We start from the raw sequence: 19,913 nt of genomic DNA, 5'->3' as shown, positions 1-19,913 counted from the left end.
TTTGATAAGAGATTCTCAAATGTTTTAAATCACATTCACATAAAATGCCTTACTCCCTCATGTTTGTTTCTTTTTTTTTTTTAATGAAGTGAGGAGTGGGATGGGGGGTATAAGAAAGGGGGTATGGGAAAGATGGGGGAGCAGAGAGGCAAAGAGAATAAAAAATGATCAAGCAATTCTCAGAAAAAGAAACCTAATAGCAAAATATATATATATAAGAATCCTCATCCAATCTAGTAATCAGATAAATATAAATATTCAAATAATGCAATACTATGCTATACCCCAGCAGCAGATTTTTAAAAAATTCATGTACCATTGAGGATTTGGATACTCTAAAATTTTTACACCTTACCAGCAGTAATTTAAATTGATTTAACTGCTTTGGATAGTACTTTGACAATTTCTAGGGAAGTTGAAGATGGATGGGTAAAACATATTATTGTTTACAAGAATATGCTCCCTCCCCTTAGGAGAGAATTCTAAGTCCTCACCCAGTTCCCCAGGCCTGGCAATCCTTCCCTGTAGGAAGAATATAGTTCCCTGACCCAATGACTAGGATTTGGTTATATGATTTCATTTGGCCAGTTGAATATGAGTATATATTCAATGACATGAGTATCCCTTATATAAACAGAAGCTTTTAAAAGCATTGCAAGTTTTTGTCAGCCTCCTGCCCATATTCCCTCTGCCATGAGAAGGGTGTACAGAAGACATGAGCCATTTCCATTCCAACTGCAACAATTTGAATAAAAAGTTATTTGAATTTTTGGAGTGGTTTTAGGGTTATAGAATTTTTTGGTAAAGGATTCTTTGTTTTTACATGTAAGGAAAATGAAAACAAAATGCTAATGTATCACACAAATATGTTTATTATTTAAATGTTTATAAGCTATAAGACTTTATGAATGAAAACATTTCTAGAAAATGTTACACATTTTGTATTAATGGTTGTAACTGGTTTAAGGCACATAGTGCAAAATACTTCATTTCTGATACAGAGATCCCTAAATGTTTATCTAACCACATTGGCACAAAATTACTTTAGTACCTTACATGGCACAATATATGTTTGGGGAAAAAATGTTTGGGGAAAAATAAATAATAATAAATCAGAAAAAAACTTTGTGGATAAAACTAGTATACTACTATTTACTGGCAAAAATCTATTAGTAGATTCATTTTTTGGTTTACAAAGTAAGTTGCCTTAGAAAAAAATTGTCTATGATTCTTTTAAAAAATCATATTGTTATATAATACACAAATTATTCACCTGAAAAAAAATCTCTTCCAACCTGAGAATTTGCCCATGAATAGTTAATTTTTATACTATCTTTTATGTTTTGGCTTTGAGAAACCTCAGATATAAAATAACTTGAACATCTCTAACAAAAATTTTGCTTATGTAAACATAATTTTGTCTACCAAAATAAGATTTCCAGAATTTCAATAATTCTAATTTCTTTACTTGATTAATAAAATACAGTACATAACTTTGAGAAAATAGATTTTTTTAAGAGTAAATATATACATACATGAGTTATAGAGACAGAATATAAACATTATAAAAACAATGTATTGCTCTTATAAGTACAAATTAGAGGTAGGTGTTTTAAGGAAAATTCTATTATATAATATCTTCTTCTGTTTTATATCCACAAATTTTCATATTTAGTATTTAACCCAAGCATATATTTTTAATATAAAAGTGTACTGCATTTTTAGGATGATTTTTTTTATTTGAAGCACCATAACCCACAATTTAAAATTTAAGGAAATATAAAATAAGGTATCTAAGCTGTATCAGTAGAAAGTATAATGGCTATGTACTTTTTTGATGTGACTATGGATTTGCTATTTATCTGACAGATTCAATAATGTTTATAGGTATTTTAAATAAATTCATTTTCCTAATTTTTACTTGCTCCATTTTAACAAGTAGAATAAACATTCATTGTACAGTACAATACTGAGTAGAGATTTATATGTGTGTTTATAGGCATAATATAACTGTGATCCAGTCCAAGCCATTTGTTAACAGCAACATTATCTTGGTATAATTCATTCAAATATCTCTGTATATTATACCATAATTATTCTGTCCTTTTAAAAAGTTCCTAATTAGAGTCACATTATCTGTTGTTTATTTTGAAGGCTTTGGAAATATTAAGCAGTGATTTGATTCCCTGATGAGCACCCTGAAAGAAAAAAAAGCACAGACATTTTGGACATGGAAATTTCAGGAAGGGAAGAGTAAAGAAACAAGCACCGATTATCTGCAGATATTCCAGAGAATATCTCCTCATCCTTCCCACTTCTGAATGTTCATACTACTTGAATTGGGAGACCAGTAGTCATGTGAGGAACACACTTTCCACAGAACCCTCCACATCTGCCGTAGACTTTGATTCCATCCTGAAAATAGGAAGAGGCAGAAATATAGGAGAATCGGGCACAAGCTGGTATCACCGTACATAGGCAGAAAAAGCAAATGCTTTGAATCATGCAGCTGAAATTAGCCAAAGTTTTCTATAACAATTACCTTTGAGGTTAAAGATCATACCGTTTCAGGATTAGTTGAAATTGGTGGTCATGGGAATCACATAATCTGAGATTCAGATTAGATACTTGATGATTATAAACCACATTATAATTTAGACAATTCATCTCAATCCACATATTTTTCATCAAGGTGTCTATTTGCTTCAGTGAGGTTGTTAAAACCTCTCCCAATTTGCTGTCCTATATTTACATGATGTTATATAAGATTCTCACAGGCTAAATAAGAAATATACAAATTTATAATATAATTACTGCTTTCAGCCCAGTTTTCTCCCCCCATTTTATCACAAATTCTATACTTCAAGCTGTGTTTCTAAGGCTTCCATGAGATGTTTGAGGTTAATGGGGGAGAATATGACTTGTATACAGTTAAGGTCAAGTATTAAAGAGGGCACGTACTGCATGGAGCACTGGGTGTTCTACGCAAACAATGAATCGTGGAACACTGCATCAAAAACTAATGATGTAATGTATGGTGATTAACATAACATAATTAAAAAAACTTTTTTAAATAAAAAAAAAGAACTAAGAAGGGAGATTTTTGTTTGTTTGTTTAAGAAAATCAGAACTGTTCACTGAGGAATAGGCTGACAGAGGCCGGTGAGAGGGGTGGCACAGATGTTCTCTCCAGTCTTCTTTCCATCCTTGGTCCAAAAGTCAAAGGACTGAGGACAGTTTGACAGGATGAGGCAAAAACAGTTTGAGCTCCTATATGCATTTCTGGAGAAAGTGAGGTGTTTTTTTTTGTTGTTGTTTTGGGGGTTTGTTTTGTTTTTGATCTAAAGAGAGAGGGCAGACAAGGAAACTGAGTTCCTAGAACATTTTGGGACAACGACTGTTCTGAGATCAGGGGCTTTTGAAGTTGCCTTTCCTTTCAAAATTTTTCTTAGCTCTCAAGAATCTAAGTAAACAGAGAAGAAAGGAATGGCAGTAAAAATTCCCATTTATGTACAATCTATTCCCAGATTGTTTAAGTAAAAACCTAATCTTGATTAAATGTCCTGGGAAATGAAAAGAAGTTTGCATTTCCATATGTAAACGTGGGCTCCACCAGTCTCCGCTTCATACCAGGCCACAGGTTTCAGGAAATATTTTCACGTGCAATATTTTTGGATCAAGCTAGAGATTCTCAGTAGATTAAATAATTAATTAATCTTTAGAATGGAACTTAAATAGAAGAAAAAGGAATGATTATACTGAATATTCATATCTACTGGTGACCTCTTTATAATTAACGAAAAGATATCTAAAAGCTGGATAAGTAAGGTCAAAATATTTCATTGAGCTCTTTTATACTGAGACCTGCTCAGAATATACTTTAGTTAATTTATTCCCATTCTTCTACCAAAAGGGATTAGACCTAAATATGCCAAATAAAAATTTAAAAATAGCTGTTTGTCCTAAAAGCTGACTTCTTACCCAAACGACAGAAATAATACAAAATTTAAATTCTTTGTTAATTAAAACTCGGTTTTGTAGTCTTCAAAAATAGAATGTTTTAGTCTATGAATATTAGAAAATTGAATTTAATTACAAATAATATTGATACAAGTGTAAAAAAAGTCACTTTTATCCAAAGAAAGAAAAACCATAAAACAGAATGGGCAGGGGCTGTTGATGGTGCTGACTGAGGAGCAACATAGGTGAGAGAACACTTAGAAAATAGATCCTGATTTACACTAGAGGGAGTCAAGCTATCCGAGACACGGTCACTGTCAGTAACAGGAGCCACCTCGTCAAGTGTATGTGCCAGGACACTATGCAAAATTAGATGTGTCCTACCTGTAAAAGCCAAGTACCATGTTATCTGCATAAAGGCAGAGGAAAATATGCACACAACCATAAAAATAGTCCTAATTCTTACAGAAACTATAAAGAATATATGCTAAATGAAAAATGGCCAACCCATCACTAAATCCAAGCAGTGAGGTAAATAAACCAAACACCTACTCCTCACTTTGAAATATTAAAACCAACAACTCTTTAATAATTAAAATATAGCTAACGGTACTATCTCCTTTTGAAGTACATGAATTTCAAGTCATTAGCCCCAAACTTGTGCTAGATAGAATCTATATGCCCTGGCATTTGATATTTCAGGTTCAGATATCGGTAGCGTATATGTGAATTTATATGCATATAAGACCACCTATGTATATTATAAAAATTACCCCAGTTTCATTATATCATAGATTAATATTATGCCCCATTATATGTAATATGCCTCATCTATGCAATAACTCATTAGTCATTAACTTTATAACTCTAAAGTTAAGGTAAAGGACCTTTAATTCTAGTTCACAGCACAGAAGTATTTCAAACAAGCATTTTGGTCCAGCAGGACTTACTTGTGACCTGTGTATGATGACAGAGGCATAACTCCCCTGAGCCAGCCACTTTGCTGTGCTGGATATCTTCATTCCAGTTCCTGCCAAGTTAATGCTGAACTGTCCCTAGATTGTAAACAAAACAAAATAGATGAAATTCATAAAATATTTAAAAATGCTTGAAAGAAACATCTGAATTTGAATTATATAAGAAAGGCCTCAAATTGCTTTTCAAGGGTCTTCCTTTAAAAAAATGAAAAAATATTCTTTTTGAGAGAGGGAAAGAGTGGGCACAGAGGAGGGGCAGAGGGAGAGGGTGAGAGAATCTTAAGCAGGCTCCACGCCCAGTGCAGAGAGAGAGGAAGGGCTCAATCTCCTGACCCTGAGATCAGGACCTGTGCCAAAATCAAGAGTTGGATGCTTAGGTGACTGAGCCACTCAGGTGCTCAAAATGAAAGAATACGGATACAGCTTCACTCCACAGGAAATGGACCAGCTAACAATTTTTTAAATTGATTACAAATAAAAAAAAATGATTACAAATAACGTCTTCTCCATATGAGGTATCTGAATCAATACCATATAATGTGATTTGTGCAAAAGTAACTCTGTCCAACCCTAGGACTCTAAGACTTGACAGCTAGAGTTAGTGTTCTTGGAGCAATAGGCAAATCTTAACAGAAGGGATGTTCGTAGGGACTAATACCAGACTTAACATTTCTCCAATTTCTATTTTTGACCCCTTCTTGCTAACTTCCCTGATAATAATTCCCCTGTTTAATGTATTTTCTAGAATCTCCTGTCAACGTGCCCTTCTCTGTTGCCATAAAAATATTACTTCTTAACTCCACACACAAAACCACGGAATGTATTATTATTGTCCCAGCTATTATGTTCTTTTTAAAGTACCCAGAAGTGTATAGGGGATGTGCAATGCCACATGATTTACACACAGTGTGTGAGCCCCCTAGTGGCTTTATGATCTAATTCTCTTCAAGACACAAGAACCCATTTTCATGTCAAAATTCTTCGGACTATCTCTGTTAAAAATTAAACCTTAAATGTCTGTTAATTGAGGAAATGTGTGACTAAAATGGGTAAAATTCTGGCACATTTATATGATCTTGCAGTACAGAATTACACATTGAAAAATAGAATTAATTAATGCTAATTAAGCCTATTGCCAAAGTTGAAATACACATAGATTCAGAGTGATAATCTTGGATCACATCACTATATCCCACAACCTAAGCCTCATGAATCTTGAGCAAGACTGTGATAAAATATTAGGGGTTACATTATATTATATGAATGAAAATTTTATCTTGTCATGAAAGCAAAATAGATTTCAAATATATATATTGTAAATTATTACTATTGCTAAAACAATTATATATCAATTTAGTTTATTGCTAAGAAATCTAAGTTATTTCTTAATTAAAACCAAAATAAATTCAATACATTTATAATACAATTTTAATAAATGGAGAATTTTCCCTATAAGAGAAATAATGTTTAGATAAATTCCAAACAAAAATTTATTACATACATCATTTAATTATAAATTTAGAACATGACCTAGATATTTCATTGCTGTATTCTCAGAGTCCAGAAGAGGGCTTGGGTACTCAGTGTTTTTGAATGAATTAAGTACATTATAAATATTAAATTTTAGTATTACACATAAATACACAATTACACATCTAAACCTTTCATATGCCATGATAATGAATGACATTAACACTAGGCACATTGGTATTTTATACTGGTAAATACTTAAAAAAAGAACTAATTCTAACTACTCTAATACTTGATAGCCAACCTGATACAAGTTTTGCATTGAATATCTTCATCCTACATTAACTCATGAGTAGGTTTCTCACCAAATAAAGTTCCCTTAAAATAGAAATATATTCTGTAATGTAGGTTTCCTATGACCAGGCACCTATTGAATACCCCACTGGGGCCATAGAGTGTTTTCACAACCTAACATTCTACACTTTCACTAATCCTTTACCTGCCCACCCCCCGCCCCGCCCCGCCCTGCCCAAGGTTGCTTGGAAGCATTCAAATGTACATACACTGGAAGTGAAAGGGAAAAATCCCGACTGACTATTGAGAGACTTAGGTGGTGTTAACACAATTGGTTGGACTAGAAATATCTATTGCTCCATTTCTCCAGACTAATTTTCATGAGCTTTACTTATGTCCTTAGTCCTCATTAAAAAGCAACATAATATAATCTCAAAGAAATGGTAAAACAATTCATCTGAAATTTGAGATAGTATTGATAGACCTAAAAATACATTTCACTTACTCATTCAAAATTACCTGAGTGACAGACATGGTGTCGAGTACTGTGGCAGTACAAAGACATATCTCACTCTAAATCTTTTAAGTGAAGAACAGATTGGTAGTTGCCAGGGAGGTTCAGGGTGAATAAGTCCTCACCCACGGTCAAAAGATACAAACTTCCAGTTACAAGATAAATTCTGGGAATGTAATGTGCAGCCTGGTGATTATAGTTAACATACTGCACTGTATATTTGAAAGTTGCTAAGAGAGTAGAAGAATAGAAGTAGAATCCCAAGAAGAAGATTTTGTAACTATGTGAGGGGATGGAAGTTAATTAAACTTCCTATGGTGATCATTTTGCAATATATACATAATCAAATCATTATCTTGTACACTTTACACTAATGCAATGTTATATGACAATTGATTTCACTAAAACTGGGGAAAAATAAATAAGTAAAATAGCATATGTGTATAAATAAATGTAATGAACTGTAGAGAATTATAGGACATATTACTTATTTCCATATAACATAAAAAAGGTACTGGTATGTTCCTATGGAACTTCAGAAGTAATAAATGATTGAATAAATTAATTATTTCAGTTCCATATTGCACTTAAGATTAAAATGCAAACCTCCTTAAACCTAATCTTTAACTTAATATTAGTTCAATGTAGCTACTAAAAATTTGTTTTTTAAAAAGTAGTATGAGGTTTACTACCTCTTCTACTCTCAACATTTTTTTAGATTAGGCAACCATAAGGAGTAAAATTCTAATAGCAAAATCATGAGTGAAAGATGATCCAAAGATCCAATAATTCAACAAATGGGAATATCTGTCCTTGAGTTATTAACTGCATCAAAGAAAAAAGTACTTATGGGTATAAGAGAAGAACCATAAAGGTAGATACAAGTTTTAATGTTCTACTTCTCTTATTGACTGGTTGGTTCATGGGTGCTCATTACACCATCATACTTTTATAATTTTAAAATGTGTTGTACGTATTTTATTATGAACGGGATCTATACTCTAATGCAATTATAATAAAAATTCCATTGGGGGGACGCCCAGGTGGCTCAGTTGTTAAGCGTCTGCCTTCAGCTCAGGTCGTGATTGAGCCCCGCGTTGGGCTCCCTGCTCAGTGGGAAGTCTGCTTCTCCCTCTCCCATTCCCCCTGCTTGTGTTCCCTCTCTCACTGTCTCTCTCTCTCTGTGTCAAATAAATAAAATCTTCGAAAAAATATTTTCATTGGGAATTTCTGTAGCTCTAGAGAACTGATTCTTAAAATTTATATGAAAAGACAAAGAAATTAAAATAGTTAAAACAATTTTTAAAAGAATAAATTTGAAGGACCCATACTACCTTATTTTAATGCTTATCAAAAAGCTATCATAACCAAGACACTGCTGTAAGACGTAGGTAGATCAATGGAACAGAACAGTCCAGAAATAGACCCACATAAATATGTCCACTTGGTTTTTGACAAAGGTGGAAAGGTCTTTTCAACAAATGGTTTTCGGACACTTGGATGTCTACATGTAAAAACCATCAGACTTCACACAAAATTAATTCAAAATCAATCATAGGTCTAAGTGTAAAACTATAAAACTATACAAATTTTTGAAGGAAACAGGAGAAAATCTTTGTAACTTGGAGTTAGTCAAAGAGTTCTTCAATATGAAACTACTTGTACAACCCATATAGGAAAAAAATAATAAATTTGATTTCATTAAAATTTAAGATTTTTACTGTGTGAAAGACACTTAAAAGAAAGACCAGGAAAAAATATTTGCAAATGTAACAAAAGACTCGTATCCAGAATATGTAAAGAACTCTCAAAATTAAACAGCAGGGAATGAACAATCCAATTTTTAAAATGAGCAAAAGACTCTAACACACATTTTACCAAAGTAGATATGCAGATGACCAATAAGCACATGAAAGATAGTTAACATCTTTAACCATTAGGGTGAAATGCAAATTAAAACCACAATGAAATTCCACAGAATATCAGGGGGGCAGAAGGACAGAAAACTTGACAATACTAAGTGCTGACAGGGAAGCAAAGCAACTACAATTTAAATCTTCACTAGTGGGAACACAAAATAGTAAAGCTACTCTATAAAACAGTTTGGTAGTTTCTTCTAAGTTAAACACACATGTACCATATGACCCTACAATCCCACTCATAGGGTACTTATCCCAGAGAAATGAAAATGTATGTTCACACAAATACCTGTACACAAATATGCATATCAGCTCTATTCATAATCTCCCCAAACTGGAATCAACCCATATTCTTCCAGTGAATGAATGGACAAACTATAGGACAATGGTACAACATCTGTGTGATAGAATAATTTTCTCAGCTATAAAAAAGGAACAAATTACTGACACCTGCAACAACACAGATGGATCTCAAAGGCATTATGTTGAGTGAAGAAAGCCAACCTTAAAAGGTCAAATACTGTAGGATTCCATTTATATGACATTTGTATGACATTCCAGAAAAGGCAAAACTATAGCAACAGAGAAGAGATCAGTGTTTACCAGGAGTTAGGTCCAAGGGAGAAGTTGACTCCATGAAGGGAGTGCGAGGGGATTGTCCTATATGCTAATTATGATGATGGTAAAATGAATCTGTACATATGTTAAAACTGTATACTAAAACGGATAATTTTTCTGTATGTTACAAAATTTTTTTAAGATGTGAATGGGTGTAACATTTTATTTAAAGAATAAATTTTTCAATTCGCTTGCAAATAAAACCCAACAACATGTTATATGTAAGAGACACACTTAAAGTGATTCATAAAGGCTAAAATTAAAAGGATAAGCAGAAAATGTACAAGGAAAATGAATGTAAACAAAGAAGAGGGGCAGCAATCCTAAGGGACAAAGTAGAATTCAAGCCTCAAATCAGGAAAACATGAAAGAAACCATAATCTACAATGAAGTAATAACACGTAAATATTATGAATTGAATAACACAGCAACTTTTATGAAGCAAAACTACAGGAGATGCAAGTATACATAGATAGATAGAAACCCCCAATAGGAAATTTTAATATACCGCTTTTAGTAACAAGACAGATCAAGCAGGCAAAGATAAGGAGAGAGATAATCTAAACAATGTAATAAAAAAGGTAGACCTTGCAGATATATATCAAACTCTATTTTCTTATAGTAAAAAAAATACATGTTCAAAATATTTAACTGGCTCTGAATATTCAAAATAGATGCTGGCCATGATCTACTGACATTGGCTGAATGTGGTTATATCTCTTGCTCTTATGTGATCAGCATTAATTACAAAACAGCTGAAGAAATACACATTAGGTTTTATTGTCAAAGTTTTGTGGCTCTTTGAGAAGTACCAAACATTTTACTTTACTTCACTTTTGATATATGTATTCTAAAGTCACATCACACTCCTTAACTTCATCTTATATTGCAATGTGGCAAAGTTTATTTTCCCTAAAGAGTGCCATATGTATCCATTCTCTTTTTAGCATTCATGTCCCAGAGTGCCCTGTCATATGCAAACACAGAGGATGTGGTTTTGATGAATCCCAAACAAAATAAGTCCTTTCTGTGACATCAAACATCTGGAGAGTATTCATGCAAATGTTGTATAACTTAACACAGAATCTGGTTTATATATTTGACAGAACATCTCTAAGAATACTAGATATTTTTTTAAAGATTTTATTTATTTGTCAGAGAGAGGGAGAGAAAGAGCACGAGCAGGGGGAGCAGCAGAGGCAGAGGGAGAAGCAGGCTCCCTGCAGAGCATAGAGTCCCATGCGGGACTGGATCTCAGGACCCTGGGATCATGACCTGAGCCGAAGGCAGATGCTTCACTAACTGAGCCACCCAGGCTTCCCAGAATATTAGACATTTTGTATTTTTGGTAACAGAAACCTCAGTCAGTTGAATAGAGAATGAATATAGATGGGCAAAATTCCTACTGACAGCACATACCTATCTATGCCCAATAACGTCTAACATGGGAAATAAAACTTTGCATTCTAGAAATATCTGGAGAGCTATGTGAGGGAGGCATCTCACCTTGATGAGTAGAGAGGAATATTCTATTACCATACTGGTTCTGCCTCTGTCTTTCTCAAGGGTCTTGGATAGGTTATTAACATGGAATGTCTCTTTCTCCTAAGTATAAACTGGGATTACCCAGTGTACATCTTTCTCAAGATATTATAGGGAGGAAAAAGGGATTACATTGAAATTGGAGAAAAGGAGTTAGAAATTAATGGAAATAGCTATCTTACCATTTAAAAACCTGATTGTGCTAACACCTCTTATTCAGATTCCATGCTCATCAAGAAATATTCTATTTATAATAATTAACTTTTCTGTTATTTCCCATTAGGAAAGTTAAACGAGATAAGAGTTCTGATTCCACTTGACAGGTATATGATTTACTTGAATATCAGCTCTCTTGTGAATTTTGTTGATGTCTCAGTGACCAGACGTTACTCAATTCAACATGTAATAAAAAGGACTGGATTCCCAGAAATGGCAAACTTTCCAAAGTGATGGCATCTTTGAGCCCTTGTATCAGACTTTCTACAACTCTATGTGGCATTCTCAATTTACTTCTCCTTAATCACATCAAGTATTTGATGAGAAGGCACAGCGAGAAGGCACAGCTTACAAGAAGCATGGGTTGCTGGACAAAGTTGATCAGTCTTGACATGGGTTGATCATTGGAGAATGAATAATCTCTACTTAATCTCTATTAAATCTCTACTTAAATGGAAATGTTATTAAAAAAATCCAAACATGAGTAAAAATTTTTCTGAGGGGCACCTGGGTGGCTCAGTCAGTTAAACATCGGACTCCTGATTTCGGCTCAAGTCATGATCTTGGGTTGTAAGATCAAGCCCCAGGTTTGGCTCTCGACTTAGCAGGGAGTCTTCTTCTCTCTCTGTCTCCCTCTCCCTCCTCTTGTGCACTCTCTATCTCTAAAATAAATAAATAAATCTTTTAAAAATTTGCTGAGAATGCTAAAAAGTTTAGATTACACATCCTTGACTTTAGAAGAGGTGTCTGAAAAGACACAGTATAAGACTTCAGAGTTCATCAAGGTAAGGACAGTCTTGGGAAGAGAACTGAATAGAAGATGTGGGTCAGAGAGTCATATTCTGGGAAGTAGACCTATCATCTGACAGACCAATATGAACGAAGTGGGAAAGGGGAAGAATGGACATGGATAGAGCTAACCAGCTTCAAAGAGCAAATAAGAACATGAGCCTCCCCTGCCAAGTTATTTACCTTTAAAAATATAGCCAAGAGAGGAAACATTTCTGGAATGGCAACTTGAGGAGCCCTGTGGCCTCACTCTCCAGCAAAACAACCATAACTGGTGAAAATTATAAAATATAACAACGATTTAAGGTCTCTGAAAACTATCCTAAGGTTCTACAACAAAGGGAAAACACTAATTCAAAAAAAATTATATCTAGGTAAAAACAGTGAATGTCTGTGACATTTGAATCATGACCTGCCCTCTCCTCCTACCTCAGCAAGATGACAGTTTTACTCTTGATGGGAACACAAGACTCTATTTCCCCAGCTCCCTCTTAGGGTTAGGTTTTCTCCCTGGGAGGGACAAACCACCAGCAATTCTCATCTCACCCAGTTCACAGAAGCTCTATTTACAGGCAAGAGTAGATGAGGCTCTGCCACTCAGTCCCTACTCATAGAACAGAAGACCTACCCCAGGCATGGTAGGCTAAGAACACAAGACTCAAATCATCCCTGTTCAAAATCACTGGTAGGGCAGAGGTTCTATGCTGAGAAGGGCAAGCCAAGAAGACCAGGGGCTACTGCTGTGACTCAGTATTCTGCTTAAAAAGTGGGATTGTTACTCTGAGAAGTTGGCCCTATCCCTAGATCCACAGAATTGGTACAATGTTTCTTCCTTATGAGAGAGTCAAGATGTAAGGACAAAAAGTTCCATAGCTTTTTCTAAGGGATATGAGCTTATCTGAGAGAGGACATGGGAGAATTTCAAGCCTAAAGATGCTATTGAAAACAAGATTTTAATGGTGTGTAGCTAAGAGGAATGGGGTGATAGTTCAATGAGAGCAACAAGCAAAATGGTAGATCAAATTGGAGTTTAACAGAGAGAACCAAGGAAAGAGACAGCTAAGAAGGGCTCCTTTTGAGGTCTTACCTGACCTCAAAGACTGACCTGTAATACTACCCTGGCCAAAGGGCTTAAATTTAGTTGAATCAGACCATGGAGTAATTTACTCCTCCAGGATGTTATTGAAGAATAGAGCAATCATCTAGCAATTAGGGGAGACTAAGAGCTGAGTATGGTATCAGTAGATTCAGACCAGCTTAAAAACTTAATGGGGAGTTGGGAAAGAGACAGATGTCCCAGCTAAAAACACTATCATTCCAGGAGATCTGAGTGACCGTGTACATGTCCAAGGCTGTGCCTTCCAAGGAGTGACATCAAAGACTGCACAGGGAAGACAGATGTCACTGAAATAGTCCTGCCAAGGAACTAAGCAAATAAATAAGCAAGCAAGCAACAAGTCCTAGAGGGGAGGGGGAGATTTAGTGTCCACAGTTACTAAAATATATGATCTAAAATGCCCAGTTTTCAACAAAAAATTGAGATATGCAAAGAAGCTGGAAAGGATGACTCATATTCAGGGGGAAAAGGCATTAGAAACTGCCTTTGAGAGGTTTCAGATGTCTGGCTGAGCAGATAAAGACTTCAAACAGCTATTATAAATATGTTCAAAGAGCTAAAGAAAACCATGTTTTAAAGAAAGGTATGATAATAACGTCTCATCAAATAGAGAATATCAATACAGGGATAGCAGTTACATTTAGAAAAAGAGGAAAAGGACAATTCTGGAGTTGAAATGTACAATAACCAAAAAGAAAAACTTCACTAGAGGGGCTCAAACAGTAGATTGGAGCAGGCAAGAGAAAGAATTGAACAGATATCAATAGCGAAGATATAATCTGAAGAACAGTGAGAAAAAGAATTAAGAAAAATGAACAGAGCCTCAAAGAAACAAGGGTACACCATTAAATGCACCAACATATGCATAATGGGAGTACCAGAAGGAAAGGAGAAAGGAGCAGAGAATACGTTTGAATAAATAATGCCTGAAAAATTTCCAAATTTTGGTGAAATTCATTAATCTATACATTCAAGAAACTCAATAGATTCCAAGTTTGGCAGATACACAGAGATCCACATACAAATATGTGATACTAAAGATGATGAAAGTCAAAGACAAAGAAAATCTGAAAGCATCAAGAGATAAATAACCACATATATAAGAACCCCAATAAAATAAATAGCTGACTTCCATGTTTTTATCTAGAAGCCAGAAGACAGTGGGGTGACATACTTAAAGTGCTGGAAAATAAAAACTGTAAGTTGAGAATTTTATAACAAGCAAATCAATCTTTCGAGAATGAAGGCCAGGCACCTGGGTGGCTCAGCGGTTAAGCTTCTGCCTTCAGCTCAGGTCATGATCCCAGGGTCCTGGGATTGAGCCCCAAATCAGGCTCCCTGCTCAGAGGGAAGCCTGCTTCTCCCTCTCCCACTCTCCTTGCTTGTGTTCCCTCTCTCGCTGTCTCTCTCTCTCTCTCTCTGTCAAATAAATAAGTAAAATCTTAAAAAAAAAAAAAAGAATGAAGGCCAAATAAAGACATTTCCAGATAAACCAAACAGAGAAGATTTATTAGTAGACCTGTTTTACAAGATATGCTAAAGGAAGTTCTTCAGGTTGAAATCAAGTAATACCACACATTAATACAAAACAACCAAAGAGTACTGATAAAGGTAATTTTGTAGGTAATTATAAAAGATGCTGTAATTGCACATTTCTTTTCCTTTCTACCCTTAACTTACTTTAAAACAATTGTATAAGCCAATAAGTATACGATTATATTAGTGATCTATAATGTATAGCAATGTAATATATTTGATGATAATGACAAAAATGAGGCAGGTGGAAGCAAAGCTGTTTGGGAATAAGGAAATGATACCAGCTTATAACTCAAATCCACAGGAAGAAAAGAAGAAACCTAGAAATGCTAACTATAACGGTTCAAATAAAAATCTCTATGAATATGTAATTTCTCTCATTACTTCTCCCATATTCTCTAAGAAACATAAAATCATATAAAGTTATTATAAAAATGTATTGTGGGTTTGTTACATATGTAGATTGTATAACAAACATAACACCACAAAAGGAAGAGGAAATAGAGCACACAAAGGAGTAATGTTTCTATATTTCACTGGAATTAGGTAGTATAAATCTGAAGTCGATTCTGATAAGTTAAGATGTATTTTGTAAACTCTTAAGCAGCAATTAAGAAAGCAATTAAAAATATAGTGAAAAAGTTATTAAGGAAATTAAAATGCTATACTCAAAAACATTCAATTGATAAAAAAGAAAGCAGTAAAGAAGAAATGGAGGAAAAAAAACAACATGAGACATATAGAAAACAAAGTAAAATGGCAAATATAAATCAAGACATAATATCAATATTATTAAACAATTCAAAGGCAGAGATCCAAAAGTGCCCTCTATAGAAGATACTCTTAAGATCCAAAGATGTAAATAGGCTAAAAGCAAATGGGATAAAATTATATATCATGTACTATCTGTGCACTGAGTGGCCCATTCTAATGTCAGATAAATTAGATTTTTAAAACAAACAAACAAAAAATGCTACTTCAGATAAAGAAGAACATTTTTTTATTTCTTTTAAAGATCTTTTTTAAGAAGAACATTTTATAATGATAAAAGTGTCGATATGTCAGGAAATTATGACAATTATAATCATATACAAAAAAATCCCAAAGTAAGTGAATAAAATACAAAGTAAATGAAACAATAAGATTAAAGTGAGAAATAGACAATTCAATAATAATTGCAATGTTTCAGTGAATAGAACAGTTAGGCAGAAGATCAACAAGGAAATGGAAAAGTTGAACAATACTTCAAACCAACTAGGCCTGACAAACATCTATAGAATATTTCACCAACAACAGAATACACATTCTTTCCAAGCACATATTGAACATTTTCCAGAATAGCCATATGCTATGCCATAAAACAAGACTCAATGCACTTAAGAGCACGTATAAAGACTACAAAGTGTATTTTCCAATCACAATGGGAAGAACTCAATAACAGAAGGAAATTTGGGAAATTCACAAATATGTGGGAATCAAACACTATACTCTTAAAGAACCAATAATTCAAAGAAGACCTCACAGGTGATCATGGAAAATACTTTACGATGAATGGAAATGAACACACCACACACCAAAACTCTGAGGATGCAGCAAAATAAATACATAAGGGGAAATCTAAATCGGGAAATGCTTATATTAAAAGAGAAAAAAAAGATATATCAATAACCTAACCTTCCACCTTAAGATACTGGAAAAAGAGCAAATTAAATCTAAAGCAAGAAGAAATAAAGCAATGATAAAGAATGGTCTGAAAATTGATTAAATAAATTAAAAAATAGAGAAAATAAACAAAATCGAGTGCTGGTCTCTTTGTTCCTACATATAACTTAGCAAAGTTAAAGCAGGAAGAATAGAATATTTGAACAGACCAATTACCAGCAATAAAATGGAATCAATAATCAAAAACTCCCCCAAAACAAAAGCCCAGGACCAGATGGCTTCAGAGGTGAATTCTACCAAATATTTAAAGAGTTAATACCAATTCTCCTCAAACTGTTCCAAAAAATACAAGAGGAAGGAAAACTTCTAAGTTCATTCTATGAAACTGGTATCACCCTGATACCAAAAACCAGAGAGACACCACCAAAAAAAAAAGAGAGAACTAAAGGCCAATATCTCTGATGAACACAGATGCAAAAATCCTCAACAAAATACTAGCAAACTGAATCCAACAATACATTAAAAAAATTATTCACCACAATCAAGTGGGATTTGTTCCTGGGATGCAGTGGTAGTTCAATATTCATAAAACAATCAATGTGATACATCACATCAACAAGAGAAAGGATAAAAACCATATGATTATTTCAATAGATGCAGAAAAAGCATTTGACAAAGTACAACATCCATTCCTGATAAAAAAAATAATAAAACACCTCTACAAAGTAAGTCTAGAGGGAACATACTTCAACATAATAAAGACCTTATGTGAAAAATCCACAACCAACATTTTATTTAACAGTGAAAAACAGAACTTTTCCCCTAAGACCAGGAATAAGACAAGGATGTCCACTCTTGCCATTTTTATTCAACATAATACTGGAAGTCCTAGCCACAACAGTCAGACAACAAAAAGAAGTAAAATGCATCCAAATTGGTAAGGAAGAAGCAAAACTCTATTTGCAGATGACATGAGACTATAGAAAAGCCTAAATACTCTTCCAAAAAAATACTAGAACTGATAAATGAGTTCAGTAAAGTCATAGGATACAAAATCAATGTACAGAAACCTGTTGCATTCGCATATACTAATAATGAAGCAGCAAAAAGTGAAATTAAGAAAACAATCCCAATTATAAGTATACCAAAAAACAATAAAATATCTAGGAATGAACTTAAACAAAGAGGTAAAAGACCTATACTCTGAAAACTATAAAACATGGATGAAAGAAATTGAAGACAATACAAAAAATGGAAAGACATTCCACGCTCAAGTGTTGGGAAAAGAAATATTTGTTAAATGTTTATACTACCCAAAGCAATCTACAGATCTAATGCAATCCCTATCAAAATACCAACAGTATTTTTCACAGAACTAGAACAAACAATCCCAAAATTTGTATGGAACCACAAGAGATTTCAAATAGCCAAAGTGATCTTGAAAAAGAGGAACAAAACTGGAGGTATCACAATTCCAGACTTCAAGTTGTATTACAAAGCTGTAGCAGTCAAAACAGTATGGTACTGACATAAAAATTCATAGATCACTGGAATAAAACAGAAAACCCAGAAATAAACCCAAGAATATATGTTCAATTAATCTTTGACAGAGGAGGAATGAATATTCAATGGGAAAAAGATGGTCTCTTCAACAAATGGTGTTGGGGAAACAGGACAGCTACATGCAAAAGAGTGAAGCTGGGCCACTTTCTTGCATCATACACAAAAATAAACTAAAAATGGATTAATTACCTAAATGTGAGGCCTGAAACCATAAAAATCCTTGAAGAGAGCCTAGGTAGTAGTTTCTCTGACACTGGCCATAGCAACATTTTTCTAGATATGTCTTCTAAGGCAAGAGGGAGAAAAAGCAAAAATAAACTATTGGGACTACATCAAAATAAAAAGCTTCTGCTAGCATAGGAAACAATCAAGAAAACTAAAAGGCACCTACTGAATTGGAGAAGATAATTGCAAATGACATATCCAATAAAGGTTTAGTATCCAAAATATATAAAGAACTTGTCTAGGGCACCTGGGCGGCTCAGTCAGTTAAGTGTCTGCCTTTGGCTCAGGTCATGATCCCAGGGTCCTGGGATCAAGTCCTGCATTGAGCTCCCTGCTCAGCAGGAAGTCTGCTTCTCTATCCCCTTCTGGTTCTCCCCACTGCTCATTCTCTCTCTCTCTCTTTCAAATAAATAAATTCTTAAAAAAAAAAAAGAACTTATATAACACAACACCAAAAAACCCCAAATAATCCAACTACAAAATGGGCAGAAGACATGAACAAATATTTCTCCAAAGAAGACATATAGATAGCCAACAGCTACATGAAAAGATGCTCATCATCACTCATCATCAGGGAAATGCAAATCAAAACTACAATGACATATCACCTCATACCTATCAGAATGGCAAAGATCAACAACACAAGAAACAACAGGTGTTGGTGAGGATGTGGAGAAAAAGGAAACCTCGTGCACTTTTGGTGAAAAGGCAAACTGGTGCAACCACTGTGGAAAACAATATGAAGGTTCCTCAAAAAATTAAAAATAGAACTACCATATTATCCAGTAATCACCCTAGGGTATATATCCCTAAAATACCAAAACACTAATTCAAAGGGATACATGCACTCCTATGTTTATTGCAAAATTATTTACAATAGCCAAATTATGGAAGCAGCCCAAGTGTTCATCAACAGATGAATGGATAAAGAGGAGATCGTGTCAGCTATATACAGAAGAATGAAACTCGACCATTCTCTAACACCATACACAAAGATAAACTCAAAATGGATGAAAGACCTCAATCTGAGACAGGAATCCATCAAAATCCTAGAGGAGAACATAGGCAGTAACCTCTTTGACATCGGCCACAGTAACTTCTTTTAAGATACATCTCCAAAGTCTAGCGAAACAAAAGCAAAAATGGACTTTTGGAACTTCATCAAGATAAAAAGCTTCTGCACAGCAAAGGAAACAGTCAACAAAACAAAGAGGCAACCCACAGAATGGGAGAAGTTACTTGCAAATGACACTACAGATAAAGGGCTAGTATCCAAGATTTATAAAGAACTTCTCAAACTCAACACCCAAAAACCAAATAATCAAATCAAAAAATGGGCAGAAGACATGAACAGACACTTCTCCAAAGAAGACATACAAATGGCTAACAGACAAATGCAAAAATGTTCATCATCATTAGCCATCAGGGAAATTCAAATCGAAACCACACTGAGATACAACCTTACAGTTAGAATGGCAAAAATTGACAAGGCAAGAAACAAATGTTGGAGA

At 34.2% G+C, this 19,913-nt stretch overlaps 1 protein-coding gene across 2 annotated transcripts in view; it reads right to left on the bottom strand.

Annotated features, from left to right (window-relative positions):
* Positions 1–874: 874 nt before the first annotated feature.
* The window catches only part of ADAMTS20 (ADAM metallopeptidase with thrombospondin type 1 motif 20), a 176,641-nt gene continuing 157,602 nt past the window's right edge, over positions 875–19,913 (bottom strand). For both annotated transcript variants that reach the window (XM_027591604.2, XM_027591605.2), the window contains 2 exons: positions 4,911–5,015; positions 875–2,415 (listed from right to left, as the gene is read on the bottom strand). In XM_027591604.2, coding sequence (XP_027447405.1) covers positions 2,326–2,415; positions 4,911–5,015 — 195 coding nt within the window. In that variant the 3' untranslated portion in view covers positions 875–2,325. The remainder of the gene's footprint in view (positions 2,416–4,910; positions 5,016–19,913) is intronic.

The sequence above is a fragment of the Zalophus californianus genome, chromosome 9, assembly GCF_009762305.2.
Source record: "Zalophus californianus isolate mZalCal1 chromosome 9, mZalCal1.pri.v2, whole genome shotgun sequence".
NCBI classification, from domain to species: Eukaryota; Metazoa; Chordata; class Mammalia; order Carnivora; family Otariidae; genus Zalophus; species Zalophus californianus.
Note: the sequence above shows the minus strand (reverse complement) of the source record. Positions and strands in the feature narration are given on the sequence as shown.